The following is a 23,807-nucleotide window of genomic DNA, read 5'->3' as shown; positions in this document are numbered from 1 at the left end:
TCTCCATGGACAGTCTATCACATAATAGTTTGATTTAGCTCTTGGACTTGTGTGATTTTTAGAATTTATATTATTTGAAAATAGTAAATATTGACAGCTGTAACAACACCTGTGCAACGCATAAAACAGACATTTATTACAAACATCACAATTCAGAAAACAAAAGATTTTTAATTCAGTCATACTCTCTGATCTTTGGGAGCTCTGGAGACTTCCGTCTCTCAAGTTCACATTTAGGCCTCAGCAGCATTAGGACATGGATATGTGTGTTAACCATGATAGGAAACACATGAAATTTCCCCCAAATCTCACTTATGGGTTGTCACAAGAGTGCCCTTTGCATTAGTGTCATATAAATGAGAAAATGTCAGTCAATTACTTCAATTCTTGTTCAATTCTGCCATTTTAGCAATCTAATTTGGCTTAATTTGTTTCTAAATGGGCTTTTCATCATACACCAATATAAAATACTATCATTAAAAGAAAAAAAAAATTACAGTGTCTCGATTCATCATGACTATTGCAGTCATAATCAGAATGTTGGGGCAATCAACCCAGAACAGTTTCAAGTACAATCAAGTTTGTGGGCGAGGAATAATGGGTTTCGGAGGCAGGCATGAACATTAAGAGGAAACAAAGTGGTTCAGACGCTGCTGTTGTTTCCTCCTGAGAATAAATTGAGAGAAGTCATATATATTTAACACATCTGAACAGAGACACACAGCAGACCCTGACCAGAGCTCGAGGGGAGAGACTGAAAGACAGATCAGCATGTTATGCATATATTTGTTTAATATTTCATCAGTTTCTGGAAATGATTACAAATTCCTAGAAACCTTAAAACCTCCCAATTTCCTCAACAGCCTCATAGCTGCTCTGACTGGGGCCTCCTTGGAGTGCAAAAGGGTAGAGTTCTCTCTTTATTTTTTATCTCCATCTTCATGGAGGGTCTAATCCATCCGTCCACACAAACGGTCAAAAGTCCACGCTGCAGCGTCCAATCCTGAGACAGCATCACGATTTGATTGGTCAGGTCGATCTCTCAGACAGAGGGGATTGGACAGAATGGAAGCTTGAGGGGGAAAGTCCATGTCTTCGGTTGGTGGGCTGATGTCAGGACACATGGGAAATGAGTCTGACTCGTGTCTGGATGTCTTGACGACACAGTGGGCAAGTTTCCAGCTGTAAGGCACACTCCATACAGATGCCACTGTAGACGTGACGCACAGAAAACATACAAATGCTTATGTTGTGACAGTAATTACAACAGGTTTAATAACAACATTAGAACTAGCATACTGACTCAAAAATTAGGCTTGAAATGGTTTCCAAACAACGTAGCAACTTGGCGCATTAATATAAAATGTGCTGTCCATGGTTTAACCTGTTTTTAATTATTCTTATTTTATTTGTTTAACTATATATATATATATATATATATATATATATATATATATATATATATATATACCTTGTCTGTTTCATATTGCATTGTTTTGTATCATTACTTGTCCTTTTGAAATATGAATAAAAATGATAAAAAAAAAAAAAAAAACTGTCTGTATTTTTCGAATGTGTCTCATCCAATCGGAATGTAGAGTCAGAACTATCCTTTTTTTTATGTCATATTCTGAGACTTCCATTGGCGCTATTGTTTATTCCATTTTAACCAAGCATTTCCATCCAGTTTTCTTGAGCATACTCTGAACCTCAATCATGTCCCTTCACCCCTAACCCAGTGGTGTAAACACTGCTTATTTATGCTGATCTTTGTACCTGTGCAAACAGGGTCTCAGTTCAGTGTCTGCCATCTGGTCACAGCAGAGGGTGCAGCAGTTATCTCTGATGCTAACTTGCTTGAGCAAGGCCAGGCGCCTGTGTCTGAGATACAAAAATAATAAAATTAAAAGAGAGCCATTTCTTACGTGCTGTCTGCCATGAAAGGTATCAGTCACCTGCTTTAGGCGTGATAACTAATGCACTATTCAAATCCACATAACACTTGAGCTGCACGATTATGACAAAAAATCATAGGTAAGATTAATAAATGCTGTAAAAGTAATGTTCATTGTTTGTTCATGTTAACTAATGGAGTTAACTAATGTTAACCAATGGAACCTTATTGTAAAGTGTTACCAAATCATAGTAGCTGATTATTTCCCTTGATATTGTAATTGTGATTATTAATTTTGATTAACAAAATTTAAAGTCATGCAACATCTATCGAATATAAAATAATTTGCTTGGGCTCGAAAGCTTATTTTTGTCAGGTGGTGATTATTCAGCACTAATTTTCACATGCCACTGCGAACAGACGTGTGGATCAAAAAGTGCTCATTAGGACAAGATGTCATTAATTACAGACATATTGACATATTAAATGCCACTGCATTCATGCACATAACAAACCTAACTCTGATTGGTCACAATACTTAAGTGCTGCAGCAAAACATATAGACGAGAGACTTTGGTTCAATGGAAGTGGCTCCAAATGGTACGCTGTAATTGAGACTTTTCACGATTAGTTAACTGCAGCAGCCGTCATAGTCCATGTTATCACAATTATTTATTGTGCAGCCCTATTTGTCATTGATGATTTTGAAGCAAACCTGGGCAGAATGATTTTCTCATCTGATGCAAGCGAGGCAAACTCATTAAATGTGTTGAATTTGATGGAGGGGGGGTGGCGGAAGGGCTTGGCTCCAAAGTTGAACTCACACTGTTGGTAGGACATGAAACTGGCTGCAGCAAAGAAGCCAGACCTGACAGAGACAGAGAGAAAAGAAAATGTTCTAAGAGCTCCATAAACACTTTGAATCTTTATACCTGTGGTGGAGGAAGTGAGCATTTGCTTACGTGGCAGAAGAGAACACCTGTTTCTCAGGAGGCAGCTGGTGTCCATTTAGATAGAAGATCATCTGCTTCTTACTGAGGTCCAGCAGGAAGCCTATGGCATCACCTACAAAGCCCAGAGAACAATGCTCATAACACTTTGCCAAAATCTTTTTTCCAAAATTATAAAACACAGATTACTGTAGGCAGTCATTATACAATATAAGAGCATGACTGCAGAACAGGAATTTCTGCAAACCTTCTTTCCAGCAGGGGTGGGAGTGAGGTTTACTGCGAGCGTTGTACCAGATCAGCTGCCTGCAGCCATCATACGCACATGAGTACTCATCATCTCCAATCCCATAACCCTCCTGTACAAACACACAAAAAGTACTCTTCTCATTAAAGAACTTCGTCAGACAGACATTGTGTGTTTGTTTTTCTTACCCAAAAAAGAATACAGTATATAATATTATGCTGAAAAATATGCCTTCGAAATGCCTCAACCAAAACTAACAAAAATACATTGATTCAAAAAAATATTTAGACCTTAAAAATTACTTGATGTTATTGTTTGTTCCAATCAAAAGAGCTCAATTTATAAGCAAAAAGTTTTCCAAATGAATTTAAATATTAGTTATCTTCAAATATTTAAAAGGCACTATTTCCCAAAATAATACCACTAAATTTAAAAACAAAGTTTTAAGTTTTCAGCAAGCTGTGTGTGGCTTTATATAAAACCAGAGGATACATGTGTTCTTCATGTAAATATGGTCAAATATAACCGTAAAGACATGACTAGAAACACACATGGTTGAGAAACTTGCTGTCCTTAGTTGCCCAGCCAATCTGCATGACTCCGGACGTGATGACTGTGACTTCATAATACCAAATCCCAGAATCAACGCAGAATGTGCAGCGGACGCTCTCAAATGATGACGCATCACACCGTGCCTAAGGAGCAAAATCACATTCAACATAAATTCTCAAATTCAAAAGGTTGATGGATAAATAAGCCTAAAATGTTGCTTATATGTTATGTATAATTAACACACAACATCTACTTCTTATAACTAGCTATTCCTCTACAAGGTGTGTGACTTAGAGTAGGCTCGAGATATAGGCATGCATGCATCCACCACCACCACTATTCTGAGAATAGCAGTGTTATGTGAACCATTTACTGAAGTGTGAAAAGACATTTTGTTTATGTTTTGTTGTAAAGATGTATTTGATAGAGTGTCCTAAATGGAAGTGAAACTGCACAGCATCTGAACAGAACCTGCAACTACAGAATTCTGTAGAAAGCTCTTCAGATTTCCACAGAATCTGAGGGATTGTCTTTCACAAGACCCTGACACCCAGTGGGTTTACATTTATTTGTTTGTCCTTTACTTATTTGCATTTTGACAGAGTTTTAAATAAATGTCTTTCAGCCACAAATAAGAATGTACCGGTAATTCCTGTTTTACCAGATTTAAATCCATTTTGCAGAATTCTAAAAATAATGAGCTGTCTCTCACCTCCAGTCCAGAAGGGGAGATCTTGAGATACTCGCTGACATCATTACTATTCAGCATGGCGTTGATGTTGCTCAAGTTGACTTTCTCGTAGGTGAACTGACGACCCTCTTTAATGACTATGGGCCAAAGGGTGACCAAAGGTAACATTTTCAATGAGACACACCATGCAAGTATAATATTTTACTCATTCAAAATCTAACATTTGCCAGGCTAATTATTATTTAAGTTAATACAAAAGGTAAATATAGTTAAATACAAAATAGAAAACTAAGTAAAATATTTATTTACAAAGTACTTAGTTCACTTAAAAACACCTGAAAAGGGGGCCTGGGTAGCTCAACGAGTGCTCAGCGCTGACTACCACCCCTGGAGTCGCAAGTTCGAATCCAGGGCGTGCTGAGTGACTCCAGCCAGGTCTCCTAAGCAACCAAATTGGCTCGGTTGCTAGGGAGGGTAGAATCACATGGGGTAACCTCCTCGTGGTCGCTATAATGTGTTTCACTCTAGATGGGCACGTGGAGAGCTGTGCGTGGATGCCACGGAGAATAGCGTGAAGCCTCCACACGCGCTATGTCTCCATAGTAAGGCGCTCAACAAACCACGTGATAAGATGCGTGGTTTGACGGTCTCAGACGCCGAGGCAAATGAGATTCGTCCTCCGCCACCCAGATTGAGGTGAGTCACTACGCCACCATGAGGACTTAGAGCGCATTTGGGAATTGGGCATTCCAAATTGAAAAAACAAACAAACAAAAAAAAAAACACCTGAAAATGTCCTGAATGCCATTCAAAAGTTTTTTTTCTAATGAACGATGCACACCATTGCAGTCAAGATTACTCACAGAGGTTATCAAGACTCCACTGGGCGCAGAAGCCGACCTGACGCTTTAGGTAGTCTGGGTGATCAGCCCAGCACTCCAGAACAGAGAGACGCTCACTGATACATGATTTTGATACTGTTAGCTTGTTCTCACCTGAAACAAAGACAAGCTCTCATCAGTGACCCTTTTCCAGACGCTGAAAATTTGGCGCTGCTTCCAGATAACTACAAAAAGCAAACAGTCAAACTTACTGGTTTGAGAGAATTTCTCTAAAGCGATGAGAGCAAACAGCATGACAGTGGGGTGGGCCTCAGAGCTCTAAAGGAGCAATCAGAACACATTAATGGTTATAACAGCAGCATTACAACAATTTATCATGCAAAACTACAGCAAAAGTGGAAGGGGTTCAGTTAAACTGTGAAGTTTCCAGCAACAAGCAATTTGTCTGTCCATACTGAATGCAAAACTGTTTTGCGACGAACCACAATCTCAGACAATTGGGAGGTATTTAATGCTTAATAAACAGTATGTGGAGCAGGACTTTGGACCAATGAGATTTCACTATGGGCAGGGCTATCCAGCGTGACGCTGATAATGCAATCGACAAAATGTCCTGATGCATTTAGTGTTTCTCCTCTGAAGTCCACCAATAATGTTAGTCAAGGTTTCTTGCACCACAAACATAATTGATGCTATCATATGTTAATGTGCAGTGCTCATGGTTGACATCAGAACCATTTCTGAATGACCCATTTTCGCAGTTTAGTTCTTAAATAAATGTTTTTGGTGGACTGGGTTGGAACCTATGAGTTGTGAATGTTAGAGTATGTCTAGGTAGTAAATCAAACTCAAGAGGAAGGAAAAAACTGTTTTCCATTATATGACCCCATTAAAAGAACTACAGTACCCTAAATGTCAGTGTGTAGAATAAAACACTCAAATGAGTAGTGTGCAAAGCTCTCACCAAACTCTCGAGCAAGTACTCCAGAGTTCCAGGGCTGAGGAGCGCGATGCTTGCTGGACCTGTAGCAAGAATAAGAGCTCAAATTAACTACTCCAGTATTTAGCCAATGATTCATTTGGACATTGCATTGACCTCAAAAAAGGAATATCTCTCCATAATGAGAGAACTGGACATTGAGTGACTATATACGGCCCTGGCCTGGCTGAACTGTGTGTGTGTGTGTGTGTGTGTGTGTGTTGCAAGCTCAGCAGAGCTGTCAGATCATGACAGGTCTACAGCTCATACACTGCAAACTCAGCTCTTTAGTATCAGAAGAACATGCTAGCACAAAGAAGAGGTAAAGTAAGATGCATGAGATCTCAGATTCCTTTCACAAAACTTCCAGACTGATTTCGCTTTGAAAGAGTTTTATACGTATGGGTTAGTTGCTCAAATTATTTGGACATTTCTTTGTCGTATCCGAGTTCATGTAAGGCTGAGTATGAGTGTGTGTCCCTCACCAGCCAGTTTCTCAGCAAGGCAGCCCAGTACTGCTGTGGTGTTGCGGTGTTTGGCTGGGATGAGGGCGTCCTGACAGGCAACGGCAACACTCAGATTCAACATGTCCGACAACTTCTGCAGCGCATCCTGAGAGGAGAAACAAAGCACCGAACTCTTTAATCAATTCTACAAACCAAATGGTGTCTACACTTGAATGCACAAGAGCTCAAACAGGGTACCTGCAGGTTCGAAGGAATGAAATGTAAGACTTTTTAATGCCACATAAAAGAAAATTTTAAGACCACTTTCACAATAAAAAGAAAAAAATTAAATCATTCATTAGCAGGTAAATAAAAAAGCAATGAGGTAACTTGGATGTCTCTGGACATGTTTTTTATATTTTATTGTGCATTTGTGTGTTTTCTTTTTTTAAATAAGTTAATACAACATTAAAACTCTAAATTAATTCATTAAGAATGCATGTAGCTTAAGTACAGTTGTGCTCAAAAGTTTGCATACCCTAGCAGAAAGTTTGGCATTGATTTTGAAAATATGACTGATCATGCAAAAAAAATGTCTTTTATTTAAGGATAGTGATCACATGAAGCCATTTATTATCACATAATTGTTTGGTCCTTTTTAAATCATAATGATAACAGAAATCACCCAAATGGCCCTGATCAAAAGTTTACATACCCTTGAATATTTGGCCTTGTTACAGACACACAAGGTGACACACACAGGTTTATATGGCAATTAAAGGTTAATTTCCCACACCTGTGGCTTTTTAAATTGCAATTAGTGTCTGTGTATAAATAGCCAATGAGTTTGTTAGCTCTCACGTGGATGCACTGAGCAGGCTAGATACTGAGCCATGGAGAGCAGAAAAGAACTGTCAAAAAACCTGCTTAACAAGGTAATGGAACTTTATAAAGATGGAAAAGGATATAAAAAGATATCCAAAGCCTTGAAAATGCCAGTCAGTACTGTTCAATCATTTATTAAGAAGTGGAAAATTCGGGGATCTCTTGATACCAAGCCAAGGTCAGGTAGACCAAGAAAGATTTCAGCCACAACTGCCAGAAGAATTGTTCGGGATACAAAGATAAACCCACAGGTAACCTCAGGAGAAATACAGGCTGCTCTGGAAAAAGATGCTGTGGTTGTTTCAAGGAGCACAATACTTGTTGACCCCTCTCCAAACATAGCGCTTATGGTTGTGACCATAAAGCTCTATTTTGGTGCCAGAAGCTGTGAGGCGTGTCAAGGTGTTGTAGGGCATATTGTAACAGGGCTTTTTTGTGGCATTGGCTTCTTTCTGGCAACTCAACCATGCAGCTCATTTTTGTTCAAGTATCGTCGTATTTGCTCCTTGAAACAACCACACAGTCTTTTTCCAGAGCAGCCTGTATTTCTCCTGAGGTTACCTGTGGGTTTTTCTTTGTATCCCAAACAATTCTTCTGGCAGTTGTGGCTGAAATCTTTCTTGGTCTACCTGACCTTGGCTTGGTATCAAGAGATCCCCAAATTTTCCACTTCTTAATAAGTGATTGAACAGTACTGACTGGCATTTTCAAGGCTTTGGATCCCTATGGCTCAGTATCTAGCCTGTTCAGTGCATCCACATGAGAGCAAACAGACTCATTGACTATTTATACACAGACACTAACTGCAATTTAAAAAGCCACAGGTGTGGGAAGTTAACCTTTAATTGCCATTTAAACCTGTATGTGTCACCTTGTGTGTCTGTAACAAGGCCAAATATTCAAGGGTATGTACATTTTTGATCAGGGCCATTTGGGTGATCATTATGTGACGATTATCATTATGTTATCATTATGATTTAAAAAGGACCAAACATCTATGTGATAATAAATGGCTTCATATGATCACTATCCTTAAATAAAAGACATTTTGCATGATCAGTCATATTTTCAAAATCAATGCCAAAATTTCACAATTTCTGCCAGGGTATGCAAACTTTTGAGCACAACTGTATGTAGCCTATATTGTGACCCTTCTCTTTAGTAACTTGCTTTCCAGCAAGACATGACGCAATAGACCAATGCTTTGGCAACGTCACAGCTTATGTCAAAGATGGAAGTGGTGGCAAAAATTAAACTTTTATCTGATTACGTTGTTGAAAAAATTATTCCGAGGGCTCTCGTTGACTGCTGTGGCTTCAAGTCATCAATAGAGCTGACTGGACTGAGGAGATAATTTCAACTCTCCACTTTGCAGCATGTTTACATGTTTGTTATTAACTCATTTCATTATAGTAATAGTATCTCTAAGAATATGTTTGTATTTATGATGGTTTTGTGTCATACTTTCTCTCTAATCTGTCAAATCTAACACAACAGTCAACGGGCTTTCTGCCACCACTTACTGCGCTTGCGCTGACATTTTTGTAAACATGAGGATTGGTCTATAGACCTTATTCACAGTGTTTGAGCGCCATGTTTGATTTTTAATGGGAATGGAATCAAGGCTGTGAGGGATAGACTTATCTCTTCAATGGCAACGGTGTAAATCTGCAAAAAGCTCCTAGATCCCATCTTATTTTCCACAACTCATGCTGTCTGGAGTTTTTTGTCTACCGAGTGTCCTTAAAAATATATTCTTTCAATGTTTTGTACGCGGAATGATCCAAAAACACTTTAAACTGCAGTACAGCCCATTGAAGAGAATGTACATCTATCCCTCACAGCCTTGCTCTCATTCACATTAAAAATCAAAGATGACACTGCTCTGAAAAAGGTCTAGCATGTGCTGAATAACATTTATATATTTTTTCTTGGCAGATACCTTTAACAAATACTTATGTATATTATTATTATAATATTTATATAATAATTATTTTATTATTGTTTTCTATATTATTAAAAAATCTTTTTTTTAAATTGAACAATTCAGATGGCAGAGAAAATACCTGTAAATGTCAGATGGAACTCTAGAGAGATGGAGATATAACAGGTGTAACTCTGCAGCTGAGTAGTTCTGTTAGCTTTACAATTATTGTCAAAGGTGATGTAAAATAAGCGCCACGATTTGAAAGGCGCCAAAAGACTCCAACCTCGCGCACTTGCAAATTGCAACCCTGACAGCTTTGTCGATTATAAGCAGAAGCGGTAGTGTTAACGCATTGCTCGCTTACAGAGACGCAGTATAATGCCATTTGCATTTCGGATTAACGGGTTTATGATACGTGTAACATCATAAATTCAGTAAAAATGCACTTCCCTGCGTGCGCTCACACTAAACTCAAGGGTCAGCTGCTAAATGATGGATACACGAGAGAGAGAGAGAGAGAGAGAGAGGATTTTGACTGTGGATTTTGGCAGATTCTGCTGTTTTAAGCATCTCATCTATTCACGCCCCAAAATTTAAGACCTCAGCAAATGAAATGTAAGACTTCTTGTAATGTATTTAAGACTTTTTAAGTCCCCACAGGTACCCTGTCAAAACTTCCTCACCTAGACATTATTCACACCTTTAATTAACCATTAACATGTTCTCACAAACATCAGAAAAAATTACATGTTGCTGATGTTAATAATTATCACAAGAGCTCATTTCTGTTTAGGAATTCTGTTTAGTGTTCGTTAACTTCCAACATAAAATCAGAATTGAAACAGTGGTGCTCAACTGGTGGGACCCGAAAATGGGTTGCAGGTCTGTTCTGATAGGGTCATGGACACCAGGGAAAAAACAACACTAAATGCAAACAATAAAATGCAACGGTGTAATCATGCATATAATAAACTGACTAATCAAATTTTAAAAGGGAGCAGAAAACACTTTCCAAATCTTCTGTTTTAATCAAAAGCCATTTGTCCAATCAAATTCGCACAACTGTATTGTGCCAGCTAGCCAAAGTTGATATATGCAACATGGACAGGTTGCTTGACAGGCCCTCATCCAAGAAAACAGTGAAACAGTTTTCGGTAGCACTTTACTTTACAGTACTGTTCTACATTTACGTACTTTTTTTTTTTTACCACAACTACAGTAATTACTGTAGGTATTAACCCTAAACCTAACCCATATTAAGTACATGTAGTTACCTGATATTACTCAGTACTTTCTTGGGTAAGTACACCAAGTATACTGAAAGTACACCTACTGTAAAATAAAGTGCAACCCAGATTTCTATACATTATGTAAGGAAAAACAAAATATGACCCAGACAATATTAAATGGGATGTGGGTCTATGAAGTTTATGGTAGTGTAATACATTTCAATGTACGATTTTAAGGACATTTTTGTTTACTTTTGGTATTGTGCTGGGTCATCACTTGATGTCTAAAGCAAAACCAGCTGAGAACTAGGTCATCATCTTAATTAATAGCCAGTGGCTGGTTTACACTATTCTTAGACTAACTGTTGTGTCTGCTGATGTCAACCACAATGAGGAGAAAGAGAATCGCTTTAAATTCAACATAACATCACATATTGGGGACAAGTTTGAGTGCATTAGCATGCAATATGGAAAACGTACTTGGAACATAATATGGCAGTCAATGTGGGTGGTAATTTATATGTGAACTCACTTTGGTGGGCAAAGGGCATTCATCCAGTAGTAAGGTTATTACAGCCGGTCCCAGTGGGTCATCTAGAGGAATTACCCTAATTAAAGACTGCACCACTTCCAACCAGCCATCATCTAGGGTGAGAAAGACAGAGAGACAAGAGAAGATGAGGAAAGCACAAACAGATGTTTAGTTTTCAACTATGGGATGTGCTTTGTTTTTTGAATTTTATTATAGCATAAGCATCCTGATCCATTATTGTATAAGTGCATTTTATATGGCATTGAAAATTACTGGTCGACGTATTTTTTTTTCTTTTTTTCGTAGATATTGGTAACATTTAGGCCTATCTGACAGAATATTAACTCAAAATTCACTCAAAAATACTTTTATCCACTGACAATGCATTCAATAAATTTTAAAACCGAAACACGGGCAAGCTACCACTTCTTGGGCCAATTGCATAAAACTGTTTTAGACTAAACTTACTAGTTAGTCTTCTAAAATTTTGGTCTGAACTTTTTCAGTCATTTGCATATCAACTTAGATCAGTCTAACTTATGACCAAAATGTAAGACCACACACCCCTAGGCTAACTTTTGTTTACATTCTATGTTGCCATGAAAAATCACTGTCCACTGAGCTAGGTGGGCTTCAGTTGAGGGCTGAAAGGGCTTGAGTTGAGACTTTAGCTGCGTCCCAAATGACACATTATACACTATGCACTTTTAAAATATACTATGCACTCAGCCATGTAGTGTATGAATTTTCAAAGTGTAGTATTGTCCCAAATGGAACACTTAATTTTTTTTACTACACGGAAGCATTCTGCGTTTAACAGCTGACGGAAGTGACTTTTCAAACGCACCTGATGTTTTGCCGCTAGCTTTAGAGCGTTAGCCAAACTAAGTTCAACACTGGTATCTCAAACAACATACATACTGTATTTACACAGCTTGGGGTGATGGTAAAGCATTCAACTCTGCCCCTTCCACTATCTACGGCAAGACGCGTGTGTTGAGTGCATGAAGTGTCCAACATTCCACACTCCGTTATAACAGTTGAAAAATGGCATCATCCGGGTACTTAAAGTACACTTCTTTTTGCGCATTTTCAGTGTAAACGTACTACTTGCACTACTTACACTACAAAATGGCGTAGAATAGTGCAGAAGTGTGCAGTTTGGGGTGCACCTTTTGTAGAAGACTTTGACTTCTATGATGGTAACAAAATGTCTTGTGTTTTTTATTATTTGGGTTAAAATCATTAAATTGTTCATTAGAATACATTTTGAAGCATTGTATTCCTCTAATAAGGAAATATTTTCAGTGAATAAAAACTGTATTTAGCATCCACAGTTGGCTATTTTTTTTTTAACTGTTCAGTGTCTTATATTTCCCACAATGCAATGCAAATTAGACTGTCTTACTAAAGACAACTGTGAGCTTGTTTTATACAACAGGCTTTCTATGGCATCATTAACTAGTCAGACTTCTTGTTAGACAAAGTCTTAAGTTAATGGCTTTGTTTATGCAACCAGCCCCTTATCGGCCAAACAGCAAGATATTGGCAAATGTTGATGATCTCCAAATAGCCAAATATCGGTTTATCATTACCATCAGTCCATCATTACTGAAAATTAAAATGCTCTACGATGGAGTTATATAGTGTAAACATTCCAAATGTTTTAGTACTTAATGCCATGATTATTCTAGACATTAACATTAATAAGCACCAACTTGAAAAAACTAAGAAAAATTGGCAAACCATTCCTTTTTGTTAATCACTCATTAAAAAGTCAACTATAACAAAAAAAACTTGGTAAACAGAGGTATGGCATATTCTTCAGGGGGTTCTGATCTCAGTCTTGAAGCTCAGAGCAGTGTTTCCACCTGTTTACTCCAGCATGAAGTTCTTAGAAGCCACCTGGTGCCACAGAGTCTCAAACCACAATATGCAGGCTCAGCCCAGAGCAACAGATGCACATATAAATAAAATCAACAGCCATGGATGCTTTGGCATTAACACTAGGAGAGAGGTAGGCTGGCGACCCACATATGACCTTGCTTAATTTTTACCCCTGATCGGAGTCTGGAAGGTTTCCAGATCAAAACAACCCCCTTCATTACAGCAGTGCACTTTGGTGCATTTCAGGTAACATGGACTACATCAACAAGGGTAATTAAAAAGATTATAGGGTAAATTAGTATGCGAAGAGAGCATGTACACAAACTGCAGTGCACTACCCTAGTAAATAACCAAATGCATCATCATAGCTTACATTTATTTACAGTACACACTCACAAAACAAATTCATACACCTACACACAGCATTTGTTCATCGATCCAAGAGTCACCTTATGACTTTATGGTATTAATTAACCCAAAAATGTATATTCTGTCAACAATCTGCACTTGTTCCTCTTATAGAAAAATACACAACTGGTTGATTTTAACCCACATGCAATGTTGCAGCATTTTGACCATATTTCACTCACCTGTCTCTGCCATTTCATGCAGTGTGATCATGGAGTATGGCGGCTCTTGGTCACTGAAACACAAAAGAATAAATAATATTAATGATAATCAAGGCTGAACAATAAGCATGGGCCGGTTTCACTTGCCCTATAAGGCAACGTCTACATAGTCACTACATCCTATGACCATTGATCATGTACTGTACATGTATTCTCATACATAGCAAATTTGAAGTAATATTCTGGGTTCAGTAAAAGTTAAGCTCAATCGACAGCATTTGTGGCATAATGTTGATTAACACAAAATAATTTTGAATCATCCCTCCTTTAAAAAAAATCAGAAATCAAGGTTACACTAACTTGGTTTCCATCCACAAATTTTTATGCGCATTTCGGGATGTTGCATATAAACAGGTTTGGGGAGTAACAGGATTACGTATTTAAAATACAAAATACAACTGTATTCCACAACAGTTACAATTTAAATCATTGGTAATTAGAATACAGTTACATTCAAAAAGTATTTTGATTACTGAAGAGATTACTTTGCATTTTATTGTCATTTGTTTCATTTAATATTTAGTCCTTTCAGATGGAAATCATTTCTACATATAAATGATGCGATCCAAAGTGCATTTGAACAGCGGTGAAACACTTTCTTATGATGTGTTACATTCATATGAGCAGACAGAGAAGTAAGTTTGAAGTAAGTTTGGAGCAGAAGAAATAGAAATAAACCTTGTGTAAGTTGTTAGCTTTACACTAAGCTAAAATGCTATTCCTAGCCATTTTACATGCATGTTACCAGGCACGATCATATTTTTTTTATCAAGAAATTTCACATTGGATCATAATTTCTTTTTTTCTAGTAATACCTTTGATATTAGGGCAAAAATCATATTCTTGATAATAATTTTTGTATTGTTTTCCTGTAAAAATATCTAAAAATCCTTAAAACAAGATCTTGTTTTAGAAACAACACTGCATAAGATATTTAGGTTTTTCAGAGAATGTATTTTTAACATGTGTATTTTGTCTTGCTGCACTGGCAGAGTTTTTATAGTCAAAACAAGTGAAAAAATCTACCAGTGCTGAAGAAGTAATCCAAAGTATTTAGAATACGTTACTGACCTTGAGTAATCTAACGGAATATGTTACAAATTACATTTTACAGCATGTATTCTGTAATCTGTAGTGGAATACATTTCAAAAGTAACCCTCCCAACCCTGCATATAAACCACCGGCTAGACACACCAACATGCAAGTAAAATCTCCAAAATGCACAAACTATTATGGAAACACATTTAGCGAATAAACTCGTCTTGAATTTATTAGGAATACAAGATGCATATAAAAAAAGTCATGTGACTGAATAATGAATTAATAACTGGACTAACCAGCAGATCAATCATCACATCTGAAATGAAGCTCAGGTCATCCTGAAATAACAGTGTCTAGAAAATCCAAAGCCTGCATAGAGTTTGCAGAGCAAATACGTTGAATTAAAACTTGAACTGTGCCGAAAAGCAGGTTTGTTCACACTTTTAAAAATATCTTATAGAGCTGCACGGTAAAGTCAGAAGGATGGAGGAACACACACACATAGTGCTCCCAGATCTGTTTGATATGCTGTCGCTCCCAGACATGAGAAAAGTTCTTTATAGTGTTTTGTCTGTGTGCTCTAAACCATGAGTATTTTATTAATAAAAGAGTCACAGTGACTCCCCGGATGTGACGATTTTGTTCTTTTGAACACATGGGATGCAAACGCGGCTGACATTGTTTTTGTGATATTATGGTTTTGCATAAATTAAATTCGCAACTTGGATGGATACATAGGTAATGAGGCATACAGTGGGAATGAATGGGGCCAATTTTTGGAGAAAATGTGATGCTGAAATGTGAAGCATAAAATTTTATAAAAGCACACATTAATTCTTCTGTATTATTTGAGCTGTAAAGTTGTTTAAATCAACATTTTTACGTTGTTATGTCATCACGGCAACGAAAATTGAATATAACATTACACAGAAAAGATTAGTAAGCTACTTCACACTAAAACCATGTTAACATGCATATTGTTTACATCTTTTGGCTTTACTTTTGAAACAGTGAGTATTCCAATGTAAATGCCTCACTGTAACCCAGATTATAACCTTTTTTTTCTCTTCTTTTTTTTTTGTGGCAATAAACATTATGCCACAAATTCTGTCAATTAAGCTAACTTGCATTGACTCTGGAATATTCCTTTAAACATATGTGATGTTTTGAACATTGTTGCTTTTGCAGATGTAAAAATATGTCACCAAGGTAAAGTTGATAAGGTTAGATGAGGTTAAAAATGTTGCCAGGGCAAGTAAAATCTGAACTTGTGGCCCAACCTGTTCATGAGAGAAAAACATTCTTTATTCTTGAGCCTTGCTAATGCCAAAAAGTAGAGCAACCTAATAAACAAAATGCTTTCCTCTGTGCCGCATACCCTGGGTACATGAGCGTGTACGTGTGTGTTTGTAAGCATCTTATTTAGTCCTTGGCTCTAGACATTAGTTATGAAAGCCTAATGGTATAATGGGTGATTGTACAGCGCATGACGGATTGCTATTGGAGGGCTGGCAGAGCAGACTGCCACTACTGGGGTTGTTTGGGCTGTGGGGTCTACACATCCATTTTGCAGTCTGGGTCTGCAAAGTTAAATCTATGCAGAGATAGCAACCTCCCCTGGGCTGCTCCTGGAGGGAACCTGGCATGATCAAAACACCACCAGAGACATTTAGACCAGCACAATAAATTCTCCTGTACTCTGCGGAGTGTCACTGATGCGGTTCATTTGTCAGTCTAAAATCAGTGGTTTATGGGCGATTTTTCTAAACCGCAGATGAGGGTAAGGAACAGACAGCTATTAGGGTGGTTGAGAAAGAGAGAGAAAACAGAGGTCTAAAGCCCCAAGCTATGGGTGTCTGAGTGTGATTGTGCTGTAATGGTCACATAGGGATATTTCCTACTAAGAAACTCCATTGTTTTTCTGTTTATCACTGTGCTGTCTACACAGAATTGATCCCTCTAAAGCAGGGGTGGGCTTTAAGTAGTGCATAAGAGCCGCATTCTATTCCTTCTGAGATACAATGTTCTGCATTGATTTGGTTTTTGTATCTTTTAAGCTATGAAATAGTTGTGTACTCAATTTTCTGAAGCGTATATGTGACTAATGGGACTATTCTGCAATTGCCTAAAGTACTGTATTGCTCTACAAAAGGTAGATACTTTTTTATCAGGCATTAAAAAACTGAATAAAGGCTGAGCTTATTATAAATTATTTACTACCCTTTTAATTTATTATTCAATTTAACACTCTTTTTTTATATACATTTTTTTTGAAAATTATAGAACTTTTAATGTTTGTCGCAGAGCAGGTGAGTTTACTTATTTTATTCTCAAAACATTACAGATTTACACGCTAAAAGTGTCATGATGCGGGTCTCGTCAATAGTTTGACTTTCCATTCAGCACACAACTGAATATAACAGTTTGCATGACTATGATAAATAACTACTGCAAGAGTTAGATTAACATACAGGTGCGAGGGGACTTATTCATATATTCACTTATACATATTCTTCTCTCGCTTGCTTTTGTTCGCATGTCAGTGATGCCCTCTCTACGTGTCAATGATGCCGAGATCTACTTTTATATTTAATTTAATCACTGAGAAGGTTTACCTGCAAACTTGGTAGCACCAAACATCACAAGAAGCCACAAGATTGGACACAGAGTGGTCGTATAACACTTTTCCTTGAGCAGAATATTGCACTAGAGAAGAGTAAGTTTGCTCAAAGGGGAAATCGAGAGCTAGAAAGAGCGCATTCACGTGCATGGTTGCCAGGTTGCACAAAATAAGTCTAACATTAGGCAGAATATTTCCAATTTGTGGAAGTATAAATCTCAAATTGGGGGTGTTGCATCTCTTATCTGGCAACCCTGAGAATGTTAAATGCTTGTGGAGGTGTGTTAGGTCCCAATGCAAGATAACCGAAAAATCCAATGAAAAAAAAAAACGCTTTTAGGTTAAATGAGCTGCAGGCCCAAACCAGTCTCATGAAAAATCTTGATTATGATTTTGTACGAGTATAGATTTGTACGATTTCATCACGTGCAAATGCCCGGATGTCTAATGCAGAGGCGCGAGTTTCTCGCATGAGGCGTTAAGGACATACTTATTAATATTTTGTCCTTACCCAAACCCCTTATCTAAGCCTTACTGATCAGTAGGGTGTGTAAACATGATAGGAAGCTGTTGTATGTGACAGAAGCAAGTAATTGTTGTGTATTAGATGGAAACGATGTCCAGCGACGTCACTGGCTGTAGTGAAAGTCGTTCAAATTCATACGAGTGCACTCATACGATATCATACGAATTAGCAAAATTTAGAAAAGTTTGTATGAATCCTTACAATTTCGCTGTGAGAGTGTGTAGCGCAGGCCACATTAAACCATGTGGAGGGACGGATCCGGCCCACAAGTTGCCCAGGTCTGCTCTAAAGCCACGCTCTCACTACTCGATGTTTGGTAGGATTCTGCGGTCGCAGACAGATTACCGAGGTCTGCGACAAAAACGTCAGATCGCCACCAAATCGGTGCACCCTACGTCGGCAATGTTCATAAAGTATGAGCAGTTCAGCAATGTGATCTGAGCCGGTCTTGAGCAGACACAGATGCTGGGATATTTTCACACCATGTCTGATATTATTTCCACATGATCTTGTTGTGCGAGTGATGCAACGACAAGGGCAAATTGTTCCAGCCAATCACATCTTATCATGCATCATTATGTACAAGAAAGGAAAGCCACAATTTGATCATAATTATGTTTTACTGTTATAAACTAACAAGTACGGATTTTTAACAAATAAATATATGGTCTGCACACTACTTGACATAGTGCCATTTTATTTACCTCCCAACTTTTTTTCCAAAACAGACACAGAGAGCGTGCCCGTGTCTTTCCAAACATTGTGCTGCCATATTTAATTTTTTTGTCTCTTGTTTTTCAGACAAAATCAGTCAGCACAGCTTTTGGACAGCGAGCGGATCGTAACAATTTATTTGTGGTAAAATCTCATGTTCACTCATTTCTTGCGTGATTTGAGAAAACAAGTTTTCCTCTGTTGGCCGGGGATGCATCTTGGCCAAAGATCTTGTAGTTTGAGCACATCATCTGCATTATGTTGTGTAGTATGAGTGCTGCTAAGACAAGAAAACGACAGATGACAAGAAACCTTGTTGTGTAATGAGAGTAGTACAGCGTTTCGGGTAGTCTGAAAGCCATGTAGTGAGAGCACGGCTTAATTAGCAATCAAATACATAAAGTTGAAGTCAGAAGTTTACATACACCTCAAGGCGGGCTTACACGGTGCGATTTTCGGCTGTCGTGCGAGCTCCTGGCCGATTTTTTTCCAGTTGGAAGAGATCGCGTGGAAATCATGGGTGCTCGTGTGGTCGTGGCTCGCACCATGTGAGAGGAATTACGAGAAGCTCACGACCTCCCGATCATTTTTAAAAATGTTTAAAAAATTTGGGCCGATTACTGAAGTTGACCAATTAAGAAAAGGTGTTACAACTCACACAATCAATGTAAACTGAGTGTTCATGAAGCTTTTACACATTTGGAGAAAATGGTCATGTTAAAACTGTTTTCCCCATAATATTCATGACCACACCATGATTCAGATATGCCATGCTATTCTCTGCTCTTCAAACAAATAATTTGCTATACGGGTTGCACTAGAAAACAATCTTTATCACTCTGACGGACAGAGTTTTCAAATTTCTGTCATGGTCTATTTTTATTCATCATACTTGCATTCGTTTCAGTTCTAGGGTGACTTTTAAGGGAATATAGCATCTGTTATAATTGTATATGCACACGATAGTCAATATGTGATTTTTTTTTAACTCTCTAAGCGCATCTAGTGAAACGAAGGACTTCTAGGTTGAAGGTTCTACCTGTCAATCAACTGCTGCCCTAATAAGTTTTTAAGCTTTGCTGTGTGCGGCTTTTATTTCTAAATCGCAAGCTACGAACAACTTTCTTTCACAATCTCAGCAATCCAATCAATTTTGGGTGAGAAAAAAAACTAAATATAACTCCTTTTTCACTATAAATCTTGATATCAGCAGTCTCCTTGGGGATCATGATTTCAAGCTCGATTACACTCGCTAGCGCCATCTAGCACTATACTTATGCATCAAGCGCATGATCGTACCGACTGCCTACAGACTGCAATGGCAAGATGTAAAGATGTAAAGCTTCAGAAGACATTAAACCCGAGTTAAACCACTGGAGTCATTATGCCATTATGCCCTTTGTGGAGCTTGAAAATTCATTTGCATTGTACAGACAAACAGACATCACATCTCCATGAAAAAAATCTTTGTTTGTGTTTGACAGAAGAAAGAGTCATATGAGTTTGAGATGGCATAAGGGTAAGTAAATGATGAGAGAATTATCATTTTTGAGTGAACTATATTTTCAAGTTCATTCCTCCTTGTGTTTATTTAGTGGAAAAATCATGTGGGAAGTACTTAGATTTTTAATGTGTTTTAGTTCAATTAAACAGTTTAAATCTACTTGGAAATAATGTTCCTACAATTGGGGGGGGGGGCAATTGTTTTAAGCCATTTCAGAGCAAATACATAAATATTGAGATATATATTGAATACTATCAAAAGGCAGAAAAAAAACAGAGATGCAATTTTTCCAGCTACATCTTTCAGCCCTAGTTGCAGGTGTACGTGTATGAAACAACGGCTATCAAAGGATGTGGTTAAGCAATCAAAATACTGTATATTGCAGCTTTAAGCAAAAGAAAGAAAAACAGCTGGCTCTCCCCCTTGTGACAAAAACAGAGAGAAAGTTTAATTCTGACTAGAACATAATATTTCCTTTCCTGTAAAATTGTGGTTTACGGTAATTAAAGATTCTCTTCAGAAAGTAACAACAGCCTGTTAAAACGCAGGTCCCACATGGGTTCTCTATTGCTGCAGTCCTCTAAAATTCCTAAGAATAACGCACACCAAGACTGAATCAGGTCTGTCATCTGCCATACAAAAAAGTTGCAGCAGGTGTTTTGAGCCAGCGAATCTGATGGACAGATAAAACCACCTCTTGTCTAAAGTAGGCCGGCTTTGTGGGAAGGTGCAAGAACATGTGAAAAAGAGGAAGTGACTAGCGGCTCTGATATAAAGCCAAAATGTTAAAAGAAACATGAAGAGCTCCTCTGTTATCTCAAGCTGCTGTATTGGGCAATACTTTAAGACAAAATGTGGTGCTGTGTGAATGAATGAATAAATAAATAATGGCAATGCTCATTAAAAAGCTCTGGCAAGCTTCTTGCTCAGCTCTCCAAGCTGCAGATTTAAAGCCGGGTTCATTTCAAAGTAAAGGTCCTCCTTTCAGTGGGTGTGGTGTCACTGGTAGACAATGATATCTTTAAAGAGATAATTAATTATTATGTTGTTCCAAAACCACATGATTTTCTTTCTTGCGTGGATCAAAACAGAAGATGTTAGATAGTATGTTGGTCTCAGTCACCATAGCCTTTCATTGATGATGACAGAGACTGAAAATTCCCCCTAACATGACTAAAAAGTCAGACTGGTTTGAAACAACATGAGGGTAATTAAACGATTACATTATTTTCATTCTGTGGACTATACCTTTAACAAACACACACACACAAAAAAACACCATGTGTACGGATGTTAAAAGCTGTGACTCAAAACGTGCCTCATTCAACCATATATGTACATATGTTATTACTGATGCACTACTAAATGGGAAACTGAAATTGATATGATGCATTATGATTCATTCCTAGACAGAATTAATGACAAACTATGACAATGAGATGCCCCTTCCACTTCCTGTAATCATTATAGTTACACTCACTTGTCAACAAGAGTCCTGATGACGGCCAGCGTGTCCAGTACCAAACAGTCCACGTTTTGTTTTTTCCGGCGTGGCTCGTGCGGTCCTCGACCTCGCCTGGGTGGTCGGACCAGGTCCCTGGGGCGGCTGCCTCTGGCCTCTGGGGGATCAGAGATGGAGTTGTCCACTCGCCTGAGCTGCCTGTGAGGGGCTGATCCCTCCTCCACATCACTGTCCTCTCTGCACACGCAGCTGTTCCCCATGGCTCCACCGGTCGAGAGGCTGGGACAAAACTGCACTGACTGCAGCTGTTCTACGGTCAGTCGTAGAACCCGTGCGAGGCTCCTGCTGGCACAGAATGCAATCCAGGTGGCTACTATCATATCATTGGAAGGACTTTAGAGGGTGTCTCGGTATGGGTCGGGTAGATGTGTCAGTCATTGTGCTACTGCAGATGATCAGCAGCCAGGCGCAGATGAGCAAAGATGATGGTGCAGTCAACGCACATCCTAAAGCCTGGGAGGTTTTCACTCCTGTGAGGAAAATCAGTGAGATTTTATTAAGAATACTCATCAAATTATTATCAATGTGGGCTGAAAACATGACAACCACGACATGGAAAAACATACAGTACATAAGATGCTCAAAGCACTCACTAACATTGTTTTATACAGCTAGATGAAGTAAAACACTCTACATAAGAGTGTTTCCTTGATAATAGCCTCTGATCTGATTATCACAAGATTGCGTTAGCAGACGGTGTGCGAGCAGTATCCAGTCGTTCAAATAGAATAAATGGTTTAGGCCAAGTCTCCAGAGTTTGCTTTGTAAACAATGTTTTGCTTTATGCATGATGTTAAGCATACAGCACAACATGTTATATCTAAAACTAATCTCCTTGTAAATTTATTAGAAATGCTATTAACCAACCTTAAAATTAACTTAATGATTATGTAAAATCATCACATATCAGAACTAGCTAGCAGTTCGTATACTTAAACTAATAAAAACAGTCTTATTAGGATCTCTCTCTCTCTGCGATTATATCAGTTGTCAAGTGTTAGCAGCGGCTAACCTCACACAGCTAGCACCCCAAACAACTTTAAAAACAGCATTTAAATGATAAAACATGCTCAATTATAAATGAACACTTACCAGCTAACACTTAGCACAGTCACTGACATTCACGATCTCTCAACAAATACACAGAATGTTTACAAATAACACGCTGTCGTTTTACTAAACTTGAGTCTCTTTGGCTGCGCCTCAAATCCTAGTGAGCTGCCTACGTAGGCAGCATTTAAAGGAAACACAGGCGCGTTCCGCGTCAGCTAAAACACACTAATGTTTGATACCCAAAACTATTTCAAGCGCTTATGATACTCAAAAATGACGCGGACTCATAACGCGCGTGTGATGCGGACAAATGTTGTCAAGGTATGCAGCTCACTAGCGTTTGAAACAACGCCTCTTTCATCATGTCAGAAATGAACGTTAGCGGCGATATAACTCGCAACACCTCCAAACAAATGAACAAAACGTCAGCTTAAAGCGTTTCCCTGAACTGACACATAAATAAACAAGTCTATTTGTCGTTAAATCACATAAGTATACCACAGACGTGTGTTTACTCACCCGGTAAAGCGGAGGAGTTCCGTTAAATGCAGCAGCACTGGTCTGTAGGCCGAAGACAAAGACTACACGGGAAGTGAGCTTTACTTCTCAGCGATATGACTCACAATCACAGTCCCTCTTTAAAAATCAAAATGGGTCGATCCACAGGTTAAGACAGCCCCATTCAGTGTTTGATCATGAAACTAAACTGCTGTCTGAGGAGTGAAAGCATGAGGACTGGCTGAAGTCAGTACGAGGATCAATCAGTGTGTGTGTGTGTGTGTGTGTCGCATATTTCTCTTTAGCACATGATGCTGGACCCGACCCCTCCCAGCAACCAGTAAAACACAAACTTCTGACGTTGTGCTAAACAAATTATAAATAGTTATAAAAGCGTTGTCACCGCTGTTTTTGTCACACTTTTTTTTCTTTCGTTTTAGGTGGGAGAATGAGTACTGAGAATCGTGTTTTATCCTACCAGCCTTATGTTGTATTATATCAAATTAAGACATTTAGCTAATCAATAGATATATGCTCAAAACATTACTGCAAGCAAGTGTAGACTCCTGAAAGACAGAATAAATGCTGTATGTTTATTGGAAACTATTAAAATAGTAATACAATAATGAATTATGCAT

General features: G+C 38.2%; 1 protein-coding gene across 2 annotated transcripts; it reads right to left on the bottom strand.

Moving 5' to 3' along the window:
- Window positions 1-112: 112 nt before the first annotated feature.
- LOC127417194 (RING finger and SPRY domain-containing protein 1-like) lies at window positions 113-23,463 on the bottom strand. 2 transcript variants are annotated; one of them, XM_051657028.1, is made up of 15 exons: window positions 23,191-23,463; window positions 21,577-22,088; window positions 13,652-13,704; window positions 11,175-11,287; window positions 6,641-6,767; window positions 6,141-6,199; window positions 5,428-5,494; window positions 5,198-5,329; window positions 4,356-4,471; window positions 3,643-3,786; window positions 3,092-3,203; window positions 2,857-2,959; window positions 2,610-2,762; window positions 1,777-1,881; window positions 113-1,210 (listed from the first exon to the last, which is right to left on the bottom strand). In XM_051657028.1, exons 2-15 carry the CDS (start codon window positions 21,936-21,938, stop codon window positions 1,114-1,116), a joined length of 1,743 nt encoding a protein of 580 aa, XP_051512988.1. In that variant the 5' UTR covers window positions 21,939-22,088; window positions 23,191-23,463; the 3' UTR covers window positions 113-1,113. The 2 variants fall into 2 exon arrangements, with proteins under 2 accessions (XP_051512988.1, XP_051512989.1); XM_051657029.1 differs by lacking the exon at window positions 23,191-23,463 and adding an exon at window positions 22,711-22,989.
- Window positions 23,464-23,807: the final 344 nt, after the last annotated feature.

The sequence above is a fragment of the Myxocyprinus asiaticus genome, chromosome 26 (genome assembly GCF_019703515.2).
Source record: "Myxocyprinus asiaticus isolate MX2 ecotype Aquarium Trade chromosome 26, UBuf_Myxa_2, whole genome shotgun sequence".
Taxonomy (NCBI): Eukaryota; Metazoa; Chordata; class Actinopteri; order Cypriniformes; family Catostomidae; genus Myxocyprinus; species Myxocyprinus asiaticus.
The sequence above is the reverse complement of the archived record's forward strand: the minus strand, read 5'-3'. Positions and strand labels throughout refer to the sequence as shown.